The sequence below is a fragment of the Eleginops maclovinus genome, chromosome 7, assembly GCF_036324505.1.
Source record: "Eleginops maclovinus isolate JMC-PN-2008 ecotype Puerto Natales chromosome 7, JC_Emac_rtc_rv5, whole genome shotgun sequence".
Taxonomy (NCBI): Eukaryota; Metazoa; Chordata; class Actinopteri; order Perciformes; family Eleginopidae; genus Eleginops; species Eleginops maclovinus.
The window spans coordinates 10957181-10979264 of record NC_086355.1 but is presented as its reverse complement, the minus strand read 5'-3'; the positions used below and the strand labels follow the sequence as shown (position 1 = coordinate 10979264).

The window sequence follows — 22084 nt, the reverse complement described above, 5'->3', positions numbered from 1 at the left end:
GACTGACAGGAAGCGTTTGATTTCAGTTGGCGCGACGCTTCGAGTGTGTCGCCATGCAACGTTCAATACGGCTTAGTTTCTTTCTCTAAAGTAAAGTTAGCAACTTGGCGTTCATATGTATATTGTTGAGGCTTCTGTCATGAGAGTGACAGCTCCAAGCTTATCAATACCGTTAAGTCAAGCTGTCAATAAGGAAAGATCGAACCTGGTCGGCATCCGAAGCTTCCCTATTGCATAATGGAGCTATTGCCTTCGGAAGATTTATATCTAAATCCCCATTGTCTTTCCCTATTTGGAAAGATAATCGTATTTAACTGTAGACGAGCTTCAGCCACACATGACAGCGAAAGAAGTGAGTTAATATTCTGCAGTCTTTCATTTGAACGGGTAGACAACGCGTTCCTGAAGGCAGCGGATGGAGCAGCTGTCATCAGCAGGAGAAGATCAGTGCATGTGGATATTGTAAAATGTAAATGTGCCATAAACGTTCAGAAGAGAGTCGCCTCGCCGTGCATTTTAGTGACAAAGAAGAGCGAGAATGGGGGAAGTTTCCAGTATAGTCTTCTCACACTGAGCAGCTCTAACAGACTGGAGCCCTGCATTGACTTTAAACTCCCTTATCAAATGAAGGAGAATGTGTCTATCCTCCAGGGCCCCACAGTGTTGTGGAGCAATGCTGGGAATGTATTTTTTGCATCCCTGCCGGCAGGAGAGGTGAAACAGATACCCATTGAGTTGTCCCATAGTGTTATTGGGGAACTTCCCCTCCACAAAGAACAGGTAATTGTTCTTGGACTAAAAAAGAAGTCAGACCAATGCTCAAATACTCAGTCCTCAGTTCCAACGCTAGGTTATTTTGTTGAGAGTGGACATATGTTTGATGGCTCTTTGGTCTTGCCTTATCCCTATGTCTGCATTACAAGGTGCATCTTGGTGCTGTCTGCTGAAAAAGTGGATGATATGCTACAATCCACTGTGGTTGCAGCAACTTCTAATCAGCAACTTGTATATTTTGAGAATGGCATTGTGAAAGATGTGTGTCAGCTCCCTTTTGAACAAGCTGAAAACATTCAGATGGTCAACACAGGGAGAAATGGCTGCCTCTTTGTCATATCCTTTCACCAGGGGCATGTATGTGCTATTTGCAAGGAAACATTTCAGGTAAACAAATGTTAAAAAGCTTTATTTTAATTCTATCTTCTGCTTTACTTTCATTTTTACAGGTTTTTCTAAGCCTATTTTGTTCAACTTTCTCCCCCAGATAGCCTCCCACTGGTCAGGTGTCAGTTCTGTTCATGTGGATGACTTCCTGGGATGTGGAACAGACCAGATGCTGTTGGTTTTTAAGAATCAAGGCACAACAGGACAGCCTATAGAAAAGTATCTCCTCACTGACCTGTGTGGAATTTCATATTCTGTAAGCCATAACATTTGCTTTATCATGTTAACTATTTCCAATAATAAATAGTACATTGGTTGGTGGTCAGCTAACTGATTTACACATTTCAGCGGGGTCAGGATGGTGGTGCACCAAAGACTCCGCCTCCTCCACCAGAGAACTATCTTCTCACTCTTCGAGCTTTGGAGTCCAGACTACAGGTAAACATTCATAAACTATTGCTGGAGTGGCATAAAGAGTCTCTTAGAAAGATTTGATTTTACTTTTAGCATAATCAATCATATCGTAATAATATTATTACATCATAATATTTAAAAAATATATATAAATCAATGATGCCAAACAACAAAATGATGTTCATGGTGTGGAATCCTTCTCGTATTAATGAAAATGAATTTCATTTTTTACATGTTTGTTTAATTTTGCGCTTAATGCTCTGACAGAACATCATGAGCATTCACAAAATAATAGCAACATACAAATACAATTTTAAAAAAACTGTTTGTTTATCCAGTTCTTGCTGGAGACATCTCTTTTTAATTTTGAACTGGTGTGTCAGCTTTCCATTGAATAGATAGATAGCCTGGATCATCGTAAACCATTGTTCTTTCCCTGGAGGCTCTGATTTATAGAGGTTCCTTGTCAGAGCTATTTTGCTGGCAAGAAGCACACTATCAGATATCTATCATGTCGGTTCTTTTTAGATCTTTATTCCCTTTATATAACACATACATCACAGCACAGTTGTTGGGAGCCACATATCCCGTAATGCCTTTAATAGTGTCATTCAAAAATGATTCCAGAACGCTTTTTGCATTTCCAGAACACACGTACATTGTTGGCCATCATTTACACATAGCTTTATATAACACATATAAATGATGACTATTTACTGTATTTTTCAGAAAGAGTATTGTATAAATACTGTAGCAATTGCCTAATGTAATCCATATTACACATTTAGACTGTGTAGTAAATGATCTGATTGTTATTTAAATGGGACATTTCAAAATTACACTTTCTAAAACAAATGTTTTCACAACTTTTTATCCTAAAGACCCTCAATGTGTGTTGAATAATATAGATATAATATAGATTCTCAACCATCTGTGATCTGTTTGTAGAGTGGATTGAGCGTGCTTCAGGATCTTCAAAGGGAGCTGACGGTGAAGGACAGAGTTCTACAGCAGTCGGTCCAAGCCCTTACCGACGTGGTCTCGGAAAGAGAGACGATTCTCACCCAACCTGAGCAGGTACAGTATATGTGGCTTTTTTCCTTTTTATTAGTACAGGTGAGGTCAGAAAAGGGGAATAGAAAGTGGACAACCAAATCAGAGGGCCATAGGTCTGATCCCACTGCAGATTTTTATTTTTTTTAGAATACACAATGTATTACCTTTTAAAAACAGTGAGCTTTATATTACTATTAGTCCAGCCCTCCTCTTCCTCAGTTCTTTAGGCTTTACTCAAGCATTTCTCACTCGTGTTAATAAATATTCATATTTGAAATGGCATCTCACATGAGGCTGTTGAGTAAGTGTTCCTAATCCTGTCAGAGGCATTGAGAAAGCAAATTCAGGCAATAAATGCTTTTGTTACTGTTGCTTTAATTTCCTTGTCCTGTGATCACAACACTTGCCACTCAGATCAATTGTTGAAAGTGGCCTGGAAAAAAAAGATATTCCTGGAATAATTATACTGTATTTGACAGAAAGTACCAGTGGCACACTCTTTGTTTCTGAATAGTATTGTGATGGTCCACTAAACATGTACCTGGGCAAATTGAAATATTTGACATAAACTGCTATTGTTGTCACACACTGTCATTGCTGATTATAGTCTTTGCACCTTCTTTCCAGGAAGGCCTTATTGCTCTGTGGGACTGTGATGAGGACGAGTCAAAGGTTGAGCCCATGGCTGACGAGACACAAGACATGCCAGCAGTGCCTTCAAAACCTCAAGTTGACAAGCTGTGGCATCGCATCACCGAGGAGCGAATGGTTGTGGGAGTGATACTAACCACTGACAGCTCAGGGTAAACATGATTTGATTTTCTATTGAAATGCATTGAATATGTTTGTCTGTGTGAGCTTTATGCACCGAGGCATCAGCCTTCCTAAATATGGGCCGATTGAACATGACATTATCCAAACACTTATCAGCAGATCTTCTAAAAGACTTGTGTTAATGTCTTGTTGGGGAGAAGGATTCAAACTGGTTTAGTTGATTTATTTGTATATGATAAATATACAGGCAATATAAATCCAATTTTAAGTCTAGTGAGAAGTACTTATGTCTAGCCGTCGGACCGTATCAATACTTCCTGATTACATTTGTGGGAAAACAACCTTTCCTCAGGTGGTGTAAAGTTACGTTTTTTTACATGATTTATTCAATCTTAGTCTGTTGATCTCAGTTTACAAACAGCTCTGACTTTAATTGCTGTATTTAGTATTTTTCTCAAAAGCAAATGCAGGGTGATAAGGTGGTCATCAAGGCAACATGTTATTTAATGACTCTCCAAGCTCCTTTTTTGTCAGATTCCTCCCTCCACCTGTTGCTGTTTTTGTGGCATAATAGCCTCCAGAGCCCTTATAATGCTGTTTTGATTGCACTTGTCCAGCTGATGGCATGTCGCCTCCTGGAGATGTTTTTTTCTTTAATCAGTTCACAAGCAGTCAGGCACAGGACACATTTTTTAAATCAGATTTTCAGTATGTTACCCTACTGTCCATGTGATATCTGATATTTATTATGATGTGTTATTTTTGCTCTAGACCAGTGGCCAATGTGAGCTTATCCATCCTGACAGAGGCGGGTCAGAGCTCAACGCCTGCAGTCATCCAGACCCAAAGCCAAGTGTTCTGGCTCCCTGCGCCCTGCTCCTCATCATCATCATCCTCCTCCTCTGCCTCCCCATTCTCAGAGCCCGCAGCCAAAAGAAGCAAGCCGCACAATGCAGACAGAGCCAATGATCTCAACACATGCAGACTTGCTGTGACTGCTGTGTCCAGGCTGACACCTCTGTTGACCTCTGGCTTTGTCAAGTGCCGTGTCATGCTCCATTACGTCCAGAGACGAGATGCTTTTGCCCCCGTGTGCAACACAACACCGGTTGTCCTGCATTGTGGTCAAGTTGCTTTAGACATCCACAGTGATTTCCAAACCAGACTGTTGAAAAACCCTGAACTCAAAGCAGGTAAAAACACAAACGTACACAACTTGAGATTAACATTTTGACTCGTGTATGCTCATTGGTGTGTTCTTTGTTTGTGCCCAGATGAGGTTGAAGAAGACTGGTTGAGTCTGATGGCGGTGCTGGATCGTTGGGTCTTCCACATAGACTCTCCAGACCACAGCTTAGGTGATATAGATGGCTGGATTCAGAATAGAGCGGGCTGTAAGAGGTTGGCAGTGAGCCCTCAGTATCTTCTGTTAAATTCTTCAGGACCTTCTCCTCTCATGCTGCTGCACTGGCATCAGATAACCCCATTCCAGGGGGAACTGTCAATCCACTCCAGGTAAATAACTATTTCAAAGTTGCTCTAAGTTGTCATTACTGCCTCAGAGTTGTAGGCGTTGATAGAATGAATATTATTTAGAGATTGGCCCTAATCATATCAGGTAATAAAGCGAAATGAGTCTATTTTTAGTCTATGTTTACATTGAGTTACAAAATGCATGGGGTGTTTGCTTAAGGTCCAAATAATGTTTTTTCCATTTCCTCTCCATGTTTACTTACTAGTATGGCTACAACTAACAGCTATATAGATGAATCTGCCTATAATGATATATTTAATAATATTTTTTGAGATTATGTGGATTTTCATTTAAAATGTCAGAGAAAAAGTGAAAAATGCCTTCCCAAGGAAAAGAGCAGGAAGTACCTATATTTTGTATACCTTTGCTGCATTAACATAAATTAAATAAATTAGTTGAGAATCAAAATATTTTTCAAATATTTTCCATTTGATCATCTAATCAATTATGTGATTATTTTAGCTCTCTTTACTAGCAGTCCTCCTATTTGTGCATTATTGCCACCTGTAGATCAGTGTAGTAGTGTTAAACCATTGGCAGGATTTTGTTTTGCTCATGTTCATGTGCGTCATCGTGCACAATAGCACATTAAGTGGAAAAGCACTTTTGTCTGAATGAACTTTCTATGTTTTATTAGGTTTAGCTTGGTTTGATTATCCATTACGTTGACGGTATTAAGTAAAAACTCAAAACACAGAATATGTTGTCTATGAGAGATATTTCCTAATCATTTGCAAATGATATTACTGCACTGGTTCAAACACTACTACCAGGGACTCTCTTGAATTATTACATTTTATTTAAAAGAACTAAGGGAGGTAGTAGAAGTGGGCACTGCCGCTCAATTTATATTAATGGATTCAAAGTTGTCAAGGCTTTGAAGTTGACTGGGAAGCGTGTCCGTGTGATATTCCACTGAATATCAAAGAGATTCTCTGCCAAGCACAGCACTTAAAATTACGAATTCTGCAAAAAAAACTGAACAGGTAGGTCGGTATGAAGCAGTTGATGAAGGATAAATTATAAATAGGCATTAAGAAACTTCAACATGTTTGTATTTATTACAACATAATATTATAACGTGGCTCTGTTCTTGCTTTGCAGCCAGCTACAAACACTCCAGTTCCTGGACTCTCTTTTGACATACCTCCCTGCGCCCTGCTCCATCCAGCCTGTCAGGGGCACAAGAGCTCAGGATGCTGCTCAAATATTGTCTCCGGCCCTGGAGAGAGAGGTGGTGACGCTCAGAGACTGTGTGTCATCGCTGCTTAGTGATAAAGAGGAGGGGAGAGATAGCCTTGGACACGAGGAGACCCCTGAAACAGGATCTGTGAAGGGGCTCCAGAGGTGTAGAGACTTGTTTCAGCGGGACGTGGAGAGGAGTAGGAGGGGGTTGAGCCCCCTGGTGGATGTGCAGAGTTATCGTAGGCTAACACAAAGCATGTCCAGAGTCCAGCTCGATGGGGATTTGGCAGCTCTCTTAGAAACTCAGAGGACTTTGCTCAGTTGATATGCTGTCGACGTGGTTGTTGTTGAAAATAAATCAAGACTGTTCCAAATGCTTTTCACCTGTTCTGAGAGAGGCCCCCCTCTGCTGGCTTGTTTATATCTCTGTACCCTGTGTGCGTCACTCTCTTGTGGTTTGTACAGTATCTTCTACTGTAAAGAGCTTCAGCCTATTTCCATTTCCATCACCTCTTCAGTTCCACAGCCTTAATCTGATACTGATGGGAGGCTGCTCTCTGCTCCTGCATCTGGTGCTTCTTGTCATGTCCCCTGTATTTAAAACACACTCTTTAATGTCTGCGGTTGTTGTTGCTGTGTGCTTTTCTGTAAGAAACATACTACTCCCACCCTGTTGTGAGCAACTGTTTGTGTTATGAATAAAGGCAACAGATGATGGTAGAGCAAAGGGGTTATACATCTGCACAGTGACTGGGGTTTACTGAAAGCTTTTAGTGGTGGTTTTCCCTTACGGTTCATTTATTTCCCTTTCGAAACGATGTTTGTTGTTCCTTCTAGTCCTTCATCCTGTTTGTTCTAGGCTGTCAGCAGTGTTAGTTAAAAAGCTGTTCATCCAAGTAAACATCATACCTGAAAAGACCCTGACTTTTTTTTTTGTTGTATGAGGTCTGCGGCAGCTTGGTTGGTTTGCTAAAATGGCGGGTTTTTGTTTCCCCCACTGGAGGCTGAAAAACATGAATGTGCATTTAGTTTGGTCTGGTAGCTACTCCATGGGTGTGAAGTACTCCGTCTGAGGAGAGACGAACCCTCCCTTTTTTACACCTTTAATATGTCTGCTTCATTGCAAGTAACACTTCCACTGGCAGCTGCCACTTGGACTCGTCTGAACCCAGCTGAATCATAATTACTTCTAATGGAGTGATTCCAAATGTGCTACTTTACGATGGTGATGCAGTTTATGTAACAGAAGTACGAAATATATATTTGCCTTGTGAGTATGGAAATAAAGGAGCTCAGTCAACTTTTGCTTTTTTATTGATACAACTTGACTTCTTCACGAGGCAAGTTCACTTCACACATCAACACTTTTTTTTTTTCTGCTTCTCTCCCCCCTCACATACAAAACAGCTAACACCCCACACCTTTTTGTGGCTGACACAAACACTTCTGTCACTTCTAGCACAGAAAATGAATTGTCAATTCTGTACAGTAAATAACACCAGGGAGAAATACTCGAATCACACGTGAAAACGAAAATGGAATTGTATGGGTGCTCCCTAAAACGGCCTTGACAGCCAAGCAGAATAAAATATATGGTTTGTCATCCCATTATTGTCTGTTCACTTCTATTAACTGTGAGTGGTGAAGAGGGCTACAGGGTTTGGAAACGTTCTGCCATGCTTTTGTATTTAATTCTCATATTAATAAAACATATATAAACCTATTCTTGATTTATTTAAAATAATGAGGCACATTTATATATATTTGTATATACATTCTGTGACTGTGTATACATTTTTTAATTTATTTAAGAGGGACAGGTTTTGGACCCTTTTGTCTGTATCTAATTCCCAGATTGTGCGTAATCATTATGTTGAAACATCGATGATGATGATGAATGGTGCTGCTGAGACATGTATAAATTGATGATGTGTGAAGAGGGAGATGGTCTGGTGTCTTCCTGCAGTCAGCTCTTATTGATCAGGGTCAGTCCTCTGGACTCTGAAACTCAGAGATCAACCAAACAAAGTAGGATTCCATTGATTATCCACAATGCTACATCCACACAATAATCTACATGACTCTTTATGAGATAACACTGCCTCAAAATGAGAAAATACTCATGAATAAGCTAACTTTAATCTTAATGTTTACATATTATAATTACCTAACCTAGAAGCTAAATTATTTTAGGACACTTCACCAAATATATAGGTATACTCCAGACATTAAAAGAGTACACACAATATGAGTAACACAGATTTAATGTGCCAGGCTTCTTCTTCATATTATTATTTTTTTCACTTTGAATATGCAGGCTGTTGGCAAGAAACTCAACAAAAGGCCCATTTACTGATCTCAAATACATCCCTGGGCTTTCCTCAGCAGAGAGGGTTGCTAAGTTGTCATGAGGATGGTTTAGTCACACTAAAGCTGCTGTTTTCAGATGCTGATACATTTTAAACCGGCTTCTGGAAACACTAGGTTCACATGATTATAGAAGAACCTACCAGGAGCTATAAGAAAGGAGTGGAGATCAATACAAAACGGCCTGCAGATGATCAGTCAGTGAATAACATCTTAGCAATATTTATTGCATTTTTTTCTTGGTAAATATTTTAAGTATTTGGTATGTGATTGAAACCCATATTGCAAACATAGGTAACCATAGCAGTACAAAAGTGTTAAAAAGCAATGGATTAATTACACAACATTGTGTATTATTACGATTATATTTATCTTTTATTTCTAATATATCACGGTTATTGTCAATACCTTTAAATTGTGACAGATATACAAGGAAGCATATTCCTCTGAATGAACAGGAAACAGCAGAATGTGATGCAGATTTATTTCCTACTTTAATTCAGTATAAATGAATGTTTAATTTAAAAAAACATGCTCAGGCATAAGAGACGCGTTTTCGGGAAGGATCCTGCTCCAGTGTTCTCAACTCCATTAATTTTCTACTTTTCTCTCGCACTGGCCTTCTCAATTGCTGTGTTGTTGCTATGGCAACCCTCATTTCTTGCCTCTCTCAGACCTCACAAAGCAGCCTCCCTAAACCTTTAATGAATGATGGAAAGTTGCTTTCCCTCTTAAACACAATTATAAGCTGCAAATTATTTTCCCTTCATAAGCAGTCATACTGAACTTGATTGCATAAAGGCTATTGCATCCCTGCTTATTCAAACAGCAACAACACTGGGGGGGGTGTTGTAAGGCTGTGTCTGTAAAATGGATGGTATTTCCAGGCTAGGATTAGTATTATTGATTAGTTTATAATCCATGTATGGGCATTACAATAGTACTTGGATAATTCATATGGCCTTCTTAATAAACCTACCACAGACCATGTATTATTCATCTTTAAAATAAACGCTAGATTGATGGATCCTGGTATTACCCATACAATGATAAAGAAAAGCATCATTAGTTTAAGAACAGGTTGAAAAGAGCTAGTGTGGCTACTCCTGTCTTTTTAAGGATGATTTAATTAGGTTATATGTCTTTTGTCTGAACATCTTTATAACTGTATATATATAATGTATTTGTCCTCTCTTGTCTGTGTACATCATGTCAGTTATTTTCCATTCAACTGTTAGGTGAACCCCATGTGATGGTATCTCAGCTCTACAGTGTGAAGTCCATTATAATGCATTACTGGAAACCCGCTGTCAGATCATATCTGTGTCACCCCAGGCCACCCAACGATCCATGCCGTGTGTCATCACCCTGACTTATGTGCTCGGTGAGGGGACTGTGTTTGTCGTTTTCTCTGATCTGATCTTCAACCCGATCACAAAAAGCATTTCCATGTGTTTGTGTGTTTTTGTCTTTTTTTCCTGCAAAGGCCATGCAATTATTTATTACATCTGAAGGAAGCAATATGATTGCATCAACACAAGTGAATACAAAACAAAGCCTTAAACAAGACAGGAGATGTGGATATAAAGTGGTGCAGTCAACTTTATTGATGTACAGACCAGTAAATATTTTTTTCTTCAGGTTTAGCATTCAAGAAAAGAGTTCTCCACTACAGTATATCAGGAGTGTGAGGACCATTAGCTGCTCTGTACCATGACTGTTACGCAGATCTTCCTTCACTGTGGAACCGCAACATATGTTAAACAAACAAGCCAAGTGAAGGGAAACAGGCCATAGTGGAGGTTGAATACAGAAAGCCTTTTTTCTTAAGAACATAACCTTTTCTTCCATTACAATAAATATTTAATCAGACTAAATCTACAAAAAAACATAGTCTCAAACTCTAAAACCATACCTTAGATACCAGGTTTTTTTTATTAACCTGGAATATAAATAAATGTATGTGCATATGGGCCTATTACAACATTGAGTAATGCAGTGCATGTTCAGTTTGGAGGCTCGGTTTTAATACTTTTATGAACCTAGCCTGTGAAATATATGACGTTTTGTATAATAAATTATTTTAGAATAAAATTTTAAATGTGTGACTTTTATAGCAATCTGAATAAACGTAAACTAATTTTAAGTGACATCAGTTGAACAGGATTATGATCTATAATACACTGAGAGAGAAAAGAAACAACAAGAAGTACCTTTGGATGTACTCTGGCCACAGGTAGAAAAGATCAAACACTGCATTCGACTCTGATAGACCATTAGAAAGAGCTGAGGCTTGAAAAAATAGAGAAGCACAGCACTTCATCTCTCCAATCTTTGATATCTAAGGCCTCAGGTATTTCATAAAAATGCAGTATCCAATTCTCAATTCCATATTTTGATCTGCTTTGTTCTCTTTCATGCCTGAAACGTGTCCTTCTCCTTTTGTCTGAAGGATCCTTAGTACTGTGTTTTTCTACCTGTACATTTGGACTTATAGTAGGTTTCTGCTTTGTTTTGTATAAACAGAGTGGATGTACCATGAGAGTATTAAAATATAAAACAGTCCTAAACATCCTTTAGAAATATCCTTTTTGCAATCACAAAAAGTTTTTGAGGGTCTGACTAAGTTACCTTACGGTTAAAAATCCATGGAATGTTTCTTTGTCCTTGTACAGATGGCAAGGTAGAGTTTGATTCAAAAGAAATAAATATTGGTCCCTATTCTCCAGCATATTACTAAGCTAAAACCTTTTTTTTTTTCTTCCAGATTTGGCAGGAAACATTATGCAGCAGTACAACAACAACAAAAACATCTGTGTCTCAGAGCATGAGCGTTACTGTATGATGCATGAACATTATACATTATCCCTGAAAGTACTCCGCCATCATCACCACCATGGCACCTCTCAATACGCAGCCTCCTATCTTACTCACTGTGCTTTCCAAGCATTTCTCAATCTGAGAAATTACAACAAAAAGAAATGTTGCTTGTCAAGGGTTAAGTCTTTGTGTGGATGTCCTCATGCCTGATGATCTTGTATGTGACCCAGTAGAAGACGTTGAAAATGAGGAACGCCAGAGGAAAGCCGGCCCTGGAGATGGTGTCTATCCTCTTGGCTCTGTCCACAAACTTCTTCTTCATGGTCTCTATGTCCTTGGGGGCTGATGGTTGAGGGTTCGGAGCTGGAGCAGGGTTCTTAACAGCTGAGCCATCCTTTGTTGGCAGACACTGACTTATATTGTAGCCAGCAAAATTAAAGCGGCCATCACGCATATCCTCATCCTGAAAAAAGCACACTAGTTTTAGATACTGCTCTAAAAGTGCTTAGCGTTGCTGTTAGCATTGTGAACTCACATGAACACTAATCATGATATAACACTTTTAAATTAAAAAAAGATGACCTGATGCAGTTTATTGATTAAAAAAAACTCAGCACAAGCCTGGGGTATGAATCTTAAATTACTGTTGGTGCTACTTCAATATCTCAACATGAGTCTCGTGCCATGTTAGCAGCTCTGTAAAGCAGAAGTGAGCCACAGCGGTTCATTGTGCTTACAGCTAATGCCAGAATGCTAACATGCTCACAATGGCAATGCCGCAGAGCTTGGATATTACCATGCTCACTTCTTAATTAGACTGTTAATGTGCTAATAATTGCAGTTTAACACTAAACACAAAGAAGCATACAGCGGAAGCTGAATTTCAGTATAGCTTTGTAGGTATTTGGTCACTTAACCAGAATAAAGACTTGATGACGGTGTCAGAGAAAAAGTCAGAGAATAATCAGTCATCCTGATTTTGCACATTGTAATGTTATTATTTTCATTATGTCATGGTGACCTGGGAATCCCCAAATTATACCATGAATACAGTATGTGCCATCTGCACACCACTAATGTGGCTAAGTTTGATATCCGAATAACTTTGTAAGCCTACCTTGTGATTCCTCCTTTGCCTTCGCCTCAGACGAAGGAACTCTTTCTGTTGCCTGGAGACAAAATTAACCCCGGCATATTCTAGCAATGCAGCAAATACAAAGAGCAGACACACAGCCATCCAGATGTCAATGGCTTTCACATAAGAGACCTGGAAGAATAACACAGATATCTTTAGTTAGATCCTTGAAGGTGACAGTTGGTATCAGCTAAAAGTTCAGTCTAACTTTTGCTAGACATATTTGTAAGCCTTAGATCAATTCCCTTGTGATCTGCAGCTGTGGACAATTTTCATTCTTTTTTCTCACTTAACCTTCCTCATTGTGGCAGTTAAATAGACTTCTAAACGACTGTAGTTATAGGTAATGTTTGCTAACAAATGTATCAGAGCTGCCAGTAATGTCAGTGATTGCATAGCCATAAATAAAGGGAAATAATTGCTGCCTTCATTACCACCAGAAAGAGATGAGTTCCCTTAGCACTGTTTTTTTTAAATAGTGACGACGAAGTTGAAAGCTTTCACTGTTGATCAGAGTGAACTCTTCACTCCATGACAGCTGATTAGCATTTAAAGAAAACAACTCAGCTTTTTACGGGGCAGTTAAGGCATATTAAGGTGTTGTTTTCTTGGATCAAGGCTCTCAAAGGCTTCTGTTTAAATATTTAACAGTATGCAAGTCTTTTATGTGGGAATCTCTTGCGCAGCTGCGGTCTTCGGTGCTCAGGTTCGGGCGGATGCATGGAGAGTGATTGATCATCAAGATCTGACTCTCAGTGCTTGTAGTACCCTTCACAACATGTGCATGGTAATTCACCCTGATTGAAAATATGCTACAACAGAAAATCACTGCTGTAGGCTATGTACATGCTTTAGATAGCAACATCTTCACAGCTGTGACAAAATGTTGAATGCTGTGAATTGCCCTGACCAGGACAACAGAGCTGACTTGTGTCATGCTCAAAGAAACTGTCAGCAGTAATTGTTGCCAGTTACAGTAGAGAGAAGAAAACAACACATATCGAAACTCCAAGGATGGGCTACATGCAGAAGACTAAGTCAGAAGGAATTGATGTCATGATTAATCTTACATTTAAAATAAATGTGGGTCTTAAGGGCTCTGACTTTATCCCATACCGTTTAATGTTGTTATATAAGTCATGTGTTTCAACAATACATGTGTATATTTAGATATCTTATTAAAATATAATTATATAGCTATTAAATTATTACAAGACGAAGGCACCAGTAGAACAGATTAGAGGGTTTCATTTGCATTGGTTTTTAACCCTCAATTGTTTGTATTTCTAGTTAATTCCTTAAAAATGCATAATCATTGGTGCATGCCTTTGTATCTCTTTTTTATGTTTCACTATTAGAGATTTTTTACGCGACTTTATGATTTATGATTTTAGGACTGAAACCAATCAAGGGTTCACCTTTGGAAGAGAAGCTCTGGAGCCGGAGCTTTGGGTGGTCATGGTAAGCACAGTGGTGATACCCAGTGCCACTCTGGCAGGAGCAGCGTCCATATTGATCCAAAAAGACACCCATGAGAGAATGACGATGAGAAGGGACGGAATGTACATCTGGATCAGGTAGTACCCCATCTGTCGCTCCAGATGAAAGTTAACCTCTATGCAGGTGAATTTACCTGTTCAACAGCAAGACACACAAATGCAGTTCAGCTACCAGAAAATGAACCATATCAATGTTAGCTGTGTGAATGTGTGTGTGTGTGTGTGTGTGTGTGTGTGTGTGTGTGTGTGTGTGTGTGTGTGTGTGTGTGTGTGTGTGTGTGTGTGTGTGTGTGTGTGTGTGTGTGTGTGTGTCTTCTAACCTGTGTTGTAGTGTTTTGTACAGTAACCCAGCTCCTTCTCTTCCCTCATAATGAATTGAGGCAGTGTAAGTCCATCTGACACCTGCACAGCCCCGTTCTCCAGCCACTCGAAGACCAAGTCATTCATGGTGTAGCCGACTACAGAAAGAACAGAATAGACGAATCAACATCTAGATATGTAAATGTAAATCTAGAACAAAACTGAGACAAATTCAATGCTTACAACTCTCCAGTTGCATTGTACAAGTTTGGACATCCATCGGAAAGTTCTTCAGGTCCATTGGGCAGGACAGAATGAGAGTTAACCTGTGATGCGAGACAAAGCAAGATGCAGTGAACAGAAAACACCAATGAATATGTTTGATACAGAAAGCAATATATTTATTAAACCTTGGTCGACACATGAATAGACAATAATTTGCTTGCTACAGTTGGTGCTTTTTCGTGGTAATCTGTGAGCCTCTTTCCCCTGTGTGATGGTGTCTGAAATATCATGTAGGATTCCCTTCAGCAGGTTCCTATCACACTTTCATTACTGGAACTTATTGTCTCTGTGATGCATTGTGGTCCGTGGTCTGCTTTACTCTCATGAATGGAAAGAGCGACTAACCACCTTTCATCTCTCCCGTTGACCCACTCCGCCTCCACACCTGAGCCACTCTAAATCGACTCAAAATTGATCTGCTTCACATCGCATCATTGCGGGGAAAATTGAATGCTGTGTGTGATTGAAGTTGTATTGAAATAAAATGAAAAATATTTTCATATCTTGTACTGAGTTTTGTTCAGATTTTCAGCCGATGGGGCTTTAGAATTTCAACCATCCTGACTGCTTGTTTCAGAGTCTTTAGCAATGGTTTTATGGATTACATATCTTGTTGGCAAGGAAAATAAGTCCCTGAATGCAATAATGCAACATACAGTATATTTAAAGACGTAGAAAAAGAAATTAAACAGTGCAAGGGACATACAGTACTGGTTTAATTAAAATGCTGGTGTATACATATAAAATAGAAAGCAGCATTTAATGTAAGATGAAATGCTGTGCAGAAGAATAAAACACAGCGGGAATATGGAATAATAGAGTGTTTGTACTGCACAAATAAGTAGTGTTACTTCACAGAGCTCAGGAGTTCAACAGTCTAACATGAAGGCCGATTCCCACTTTTATGCTTTGGATTCTCAACAATGCCCCAGAGATGAGCTCGCCCTCTTCCAATCAGAGTTCTTTTAATAAAAATCGACATCGCATATGGGGATGTACTGGCTTCACTGAATTATGCCATTTCAAAGGAGTGATCATAATGTGATAAAAAGAACTGTATCTTTTAGATTGACAGTCTTTGATGTTTGAGAGGAAATATAAGAGAAGCAATAAGTGAACATGTCCTTGGGTGATCTATGCATCAGAGCTTTTGGTTCTGTGCAGAATCGTTTTTCATTCAGCACTGATTCCTACATTGTGCAATAGTGTAAACTATGTCAAACAGTTATTTTAAATGATCAAGTAATCTCTTGGCTCATCACTCTCGTGTTAACCTCAATCTTTAATTCTCGGCTCATTTTTGATTATGTTTAAGACTACATGTCCAACACTTCACCTGATACTGTAGAGAACAGTCCCATCTTTGAAGATCCGCAGCAGCTTGTTGTCTGTGGTCACATCGTGGAAATTGGCTCCTTTCTCATTGGCAAAGAAGAGATCGGGCTTCCATATGGAGTCCAACATGGACGGGTCCAGGTCGAGGGAGGAATCTGGATATTTACTATACGCCAGCCGAGGGTCATTCCACTTCTGCCGCAGGAAGATGTTCACTCTGTAATCCTGCACAGATGACAAGCGGATTTGCATATTTTGTAGTCCAGTGATTAGGGTTATGAGAAAGCAGTCATCTGTATTGGTTTTAAATATTGTATATCTTCCTGATGAGACAAAGAACACATTTACATTGGCAACCTTCTGTCTCCATGATTATTTTAATACACAAAAATGGATTCTGATAAATGGAAAGCAGACACTCAAATTATTCTATTATAATGCTGAGGTATTTACATGTTAGGCTATGTATTATTTAATTACATACAATAATATATCTATATATAAAATTATGTTAAACATAGAAGAATACTCTGAAGGAACTATTCTGCATAACGAATCATTTTCATACCTCAAATACACTTTGTTGCTAGTGGTTCGTTTAGTATCACATTCACACAACATTCACATACAACAGTCCTGTAATAATAATAATAATAATAATAATAATAATAATAATAATAATAATAATAATAATAATAATAATAATAATAATAATAACAACAACAACAACAGCACATAAAAAATAATAAAATGGATGAGAAATAAGTAATTAAAATCAAGGCATAAATCTATAGCTTGCAACACCATCAACCATCATCTGGGTGCCTATATAATATTACATTTTATAATATTACATGACCAGTCTGATGATTGTTGATTGTTGAATTTGCAAACGACTGACCTTATTTTTCTTATTCTTATTCTTATATTTTACTCTTTTTTTACTCACAGCCATTATAGAAGCTAATGGTGGATTTGTAAGATGAAGTGGCTGATGAGGAAAACTCTGACAGTGCAGTCAATAAACTGAGTTTCACAAAGCTCAGTTTCCCAGAGTAATTGATATGTCATGATGATGATGAGAGGCCCTTATGTTGTTTGACATTTCATCAGAATATTGGCGGTTCAACATATTTGCATGCGTGTCTAAAGCTGTGTAATTTCCTGGCAATCTCATGAGCTCCTGCTCCTGCGCAAATTAACAACCTTCATTCATGATTTAAGCACTCATTATCACTCATTATGAATCTTTTGATCGTGATGAGTTGAGATGCAGTCTTACAGGTTTTGTATTTTTACCCCTTAGGCAGATGAATGTTTCACACATAACGTATTGTAGATCAGCTTGTATGAAAGCCCCCCCTTCTCTAAAGTTATTGGCTGCACTTAAAGGGACTTACTGGTTGAAATGTATTGTATTAATTATTAAACCAGCATGTGTATAAGGGCTGTCAAGGGAGAAGAAACCAATACTTATTTGCATAGACTTATAACAAGATTTCTGTGCCTTATCAACCGCCAATAGACTCTTTGATGGCAAAAACAAAGTAGTTTTGTGAACAGGAGTACATACAGCAATGATAAATGTATTTTGAAACAAAGGTAGAGTTGGTAAAAAATTAAAAATAGGATGATTCAGTCTTAACTTCTGAGCAAGAGTCAGGACTTTAGATGTCCAAGCACAGCGCTCAACTCACCATTGTAGTTTCTGCTATAGAACCAAAGCTGTTGATAAATATGTTGCAGGTAACATTAACTGGTGGACCTGCAGGGTTGAGGGATAGATAACACACATTGTGCAGAAATCAGCCAAAGCGCCAGAAGAACTCACCATAGTTGTCTCTGTGACAGAGCCGAAACTGTTGATAAAAATATTGCATGTAACGTTTACGGGGGGACCTGTGAAATGGAATGACAACGACATGACAGGAAAAAGCCTTAAACCATATGATCAGGACCACTGGGTTTAGATGAAGTCATTTCATCAGGATATTTGGGACGTTGGTTCACAATCTGCTTTTCCACTGAGTGTGTCAACATGCATTAATACCAACAAGCACCATTATTTTTGTTTACGGAGCTCCAGAGTGGATGGTGACATGCTGCATGCTGTGTTAAACACGATACAAAAAAAATCACATGGTGTTAAAATGTATTTATACTCAAACTAAATATTTGACTTGTTAACAACATCAAACTGTGCCACCTTGATAGAATATTGATAATTATGAAGTGATGTGGTGATCTTTTGTAGTTAAGACTTTGAAATATATTTGTATACCTTCTATTCTGTAAAAAATAAGCAGACTGCATGCACACAATGACAAATGCATGCACACACACAAGCAGTATTTTAGAGCTGCAACTAAGTAATAATCAAATAGTTGTTTGACAAAAAAATGTATCTGCATTAATTTGACAGTTTATTACAATATGTCAATTAAATGAGTGGTTACAGAATATAAAAAGGGGATTGTTTTCTTAATCTTTTATGATATTACAAAATCAGGACTGTTGGTTATGAAAAATAAGACAGCTAAACATTTCAAGCTTTTTTTGGTACTATTTTCTATCAAGAATCAATTATCCAAGAGAGAAATGCACACGTTTTATTGAGTTTTTCATCAGTTGCAGCCCTAGTAACTTGTTAGTTCCTGTTTCGAATCCCTTTAGGTAAGAAGTAACAAGCATGCTATAATGAGCAGTGTCCTTTTTGTGACCTTAACTGAAATCTTGTTGCAGGGCTAAGAAGGTTATGCCATTTCAGTCACAGCAAATCTGTTTCACATATCTGATAAGTGAAGTTTTAAGACCTTGGTAGTGCCCTTCCTCTGTGCTTTTCTCATCAATATTGCATGGCACTAGGTATTAATATTTGCCTCAGTTTGTCGTCAGGTAGCAACATTTAACAGCAGAAACAGAAAAAAAAGGCAGTACCTGCACACAACAATGTCAGCAAGGAAATCTAGGTCAGCCTTCAGAAATACAGTTCACCGCTCTCTTCAAAGTATGACTTGGAGGTTCGCAAACTCAAATAATCAGTTTACATCGCAGTGGGTTCCTGCAAAAGTGTTTGTTTTCTAGCTATGAGATTTTAAAATGTGTATAAAACAAGAAGCTGTGTCTGCCCCAAAAATACAGAGAGAATACAAATATAACCAGCACCATTAAAATCCTGCTTATTGCTTAATCCATGTGTGCTCAGCTTCTCTTCATTAGAAACAGTTGCTTTCAGTTCTTATCCCCTCTGAAAATACCAGCCGGCGTTGCACAGGCTGTCCTCCTCCCATCTTATGTCCATTTTAGCAATCTTCTTCCCTTTTCCAGCAGATGAAGAGAGAAGATCTGGGCCATGTGTTTCTGAATCCTGTTGATCAATCCCCATACTATACTTTTTTGGCTGCTTCAACAACTGGAAACCCCCCCCCCCCCAACAAATCCCAGCACACCTGACCCACCCAGAGCGGGCCTGAGCCCCAGCCACCTGGCCTGTTCTAATCCAGCTCTGTTCCACTGACAGATGCTGTGTGTGTCCCCAGCATAACAGCATCAACAACAGAGGGAGTCAGTAGCCTGCAGGCTTGCCTAGGGGGTACCAACCATCATTTGGCCTTTCAAGGGTGGCAACCCTGTCTCTGATTTTTTTTGTTTTTGTTTCTAAATTATTACTTAAACGAGATACAGATTCCATCTTATTTGATTAAACCACATTAAAACAAACGTGTAATGAGGGGTTAGTTGATGATTTAATTCAAGCCAGGACAACCATGTTACTGTCAACTGAAGTGATTGATTGTGCTTGTCAAAGCCCTGGCAGCTCAGTATCTTAGCATCAGATAAAAGTGAATGGATTTCCAGATAGGTAATAATGTCAAAGGGGGGGGGGGGGGGACTTTATTCTGCCTGCTGAAATTCTCCATGCACACCACTTGAAACAAAAAGGTGTTTCTGTGGTTTTGTTGTGAACGTTGTTTAAATTGAGGTGTGTGAAAATGTCCAAAACAAAGTGATAAACAAACCTTTAAAATTTGGTCTTATTCGTGCATCATACCCGGACGTGCGACCCATGAGTGAGTCCAGAAAGTCTGATGGAGACATGTTGGAGGATGATCTGGAATCGTACTCCTTGGCATCCACAACTCTGCAACACACAACCACATAGTGAGATAAAAAAAATAAAATCACTTTATCTAACTGAAGTCACGGCTGAAACCCAGGAGTTAAACCTTATCTGTCGCCTAGCAGCTGCCAGGGAGTGATGGGCAAGCACAGAGAAACTAGAAAATGCGTTTAAGAACACACACGTATCGGACAAATCTGGGATTTCGACGTCGTAGGCATTTCCTCTTTTATCAGAAAGAGCTACAATTCTGTCACATCATGCAAGATTACTGCACAGATTTCCCAGCATGATCCATATAAAACATCGTAGAAATGTTGGTATGATGACACAAGAGACTAAATAATATTACAATTAAATGCGTAGATCTCACTATTTAGTCTTTTCACTACGTGCAAAAAAATATCACTGAGGTATTCAACATTTTGCACATATTTTAAGGACCAAATGCTGCTTGGAAATACCATTTAAACAGTTGAAAATATAGTGTAACTTCAGTCAACCCTAATCAAACTCGAGCAATTACCAACTTGTGTGCAGAAATAAGTCAATGCCTATTGTTTCTTTAATGACGCCCACAATAAGTAATATATCGTATTTAACAAACTAAAGAAGGGACAACTAATGTGTTTCCATATCTGTAAATTGATATTGGTAAATTAATTGGCTCACCTGAAGTTGTTTGTCGCCATGAAATATGTAAATAAAGCTGCCAAAACCTTCGTAAAAGAGCGATTCATTCCTGGAGGTTTCCCCATGTGCTCAGTTTTTCATTTCTTCCATATGTTTACATTGGTCAAACACATAATCCAAATAGGGGTACCGCTTTCTTCCTGACCAAGTCGTGGGCGTTTGGATGTTCTTGTGTCACACAAAAATACATGAGACATTCCACGAGGCAGCCACAGATCATAGTTTAGTTTCATGAAACTCCCAAAAACAGATTTCTCGAAGCAGAGGTGTGAAGAAACATCAGTCCTGTGGTCAAATGCAAAGAGGGCGAAACTCCAGAAAACGCTCGAAAAGCTTTTGGTTCAGATCTGAGAGCTGGCTCTGTGAAGACAGCCGCGCTGGCCCCTGTTGGTACTTATGAAGTGAAATCGTTCGCAGGTGGAGGACCGTCCTCTGTTGAGGAATGGGAGTGAAACGCCTTTTCTCATTTCAACACTTGGACAGCTCCCGGCTCCGTTACGCGCAAGCGCAAGGCTTAAAAGTGATGGACGTGAGTTGGTTTTTAATAAGTCCAATAAACGAGGGGGGTAATCATCAGAAAACACATTCAAACATTGTCTTCACTGTTGTTACGTAACGATAGGTGTCAGTTTGTAATGTCACAGCTTTCCTATCAGGGGATCGCGCGCAGCTGCACATCATGGATCAACTGACCTCAGTAAGATCCATGTTTCCTACTGGTGTATTTAAGAAGATAGAAATTACATAGATAATGTGGGAGTCCAATGTAACATTACATTCTTTATTAAAAATATACCTTTGACAAATACCATATCATAAGCAAAACAGGAAGCATCACACTCACACTGTGGGTGTACAACATAGGATTGACTGGGTTACTCTGACATCATCTTTGGATTTATTTTTACACAATGTGATTTTTTTTGTTTCCATATATGTCTCTTTAGAGCAAACTCCATCTTCACACAGATGTGAAAAGTGTAAACAAAGGACGCACAAGCCATAAGCCACTGGGAGAGTATTTGGTACCCTGGTTGCCCTGGAAACAGATTTCCAAGGCACATCATTGGAAATGCTGAAAGGTTGGCCTCCCAGAGCGAGACTGAAGAGAGCTGACTGACAGACACAGACACAGAAATATACTACAGGTTGGATTGAACCCAAGGGTGGAAGGGCCGGGGTTTAGTAGGCTCCCACACAGATTTAGTAATAATTATTCAATATATATGTATATACACTCTTGGTATTGACGCAGAGACTGCATGGGAAACCTGGCAGCGTGAGGATGTGAGTGGGACGTGAGGCTTCATGGACCACAGGCATGAATGACTCATTCCACATGAACACACCGGCATGTGCTGTGCAAGAAACAGCTAAACTTAGTGAGAAAAAAAGGTATTTCATTC

General features: G+C 39.0%; 2 protein-coding genes across 3 annotated transcripts; one reads left to right on the top strand and one right to left on the bottom strand.

The window, feature by feature from the left end:
- The first annotated feature begins 2 nt into the window (after nucleotides 1–2).
- Nucleotides 3–7424, top strand: fancb (FA complementation group B). Of its 2 annotated transcripts, none has more exons than XM_063887888.1 (8): nucleotides 3–352; nucleotides 1262–1417; nucleotides 1510–1599; nucleotides 2524–2652; nucleotides 3259–3434; nucleotides 4177–4598; nucleotides 4680–4920; nucleotides 6044–7424. In XM_063887888.1, the coding sequence occupies exons 1-8, from the start codon at nucleotides 338–340 to the stop codon at nucleotides 6447–6449; spliced, it is 1635 nt and encodes a 544-aa protein (XP_063743958.1). In that variant the 5' UTR covers nucleotides 3–337; the 3' UTR covers nucleotides 6450–7424. The 2 variants fall into 2 exon arrangements, with proteins under 2 accessions (XP_063743958.1, XP_063743957.1); XM_063887887.1 differs by having other exon boundaries at nucleotides 3–1161.
- Nucleotides 7425–10075: 2651 nt separating this feature from the next.
- glra2 (glycine receptor, alpha 2) lies at nucleotides 10076–21110 on the bottom strand. Its single transcript, XM_063887107.1, has 9 exons — nucleotides 20658–21110; nucleotides 19885–20006; nucleotides 17563–17630; nucleotides 15867–16090; nucleotides 14489–14571; nucleotides 14266–14403; nucleotides 13865–14079; nucleotides 12429–12578; nucleotides 10076–11774 (listed from the first exon to the last, which is right to left on the bottom strand). Exons 1-9 carry the CDS (start codon nucleotides 20741–20743, stop codon nucleotides 11490–11492), a joined length of 1371 nt encoding a protein of 456 aa, XP_063743177.1. The 5' UTR covers nucleotides 20744–21110; the 3' UTR covers nucleotides 10076–11489.
- Nucleotides 21111–22084: the final 974 nt, after the last annotated feature.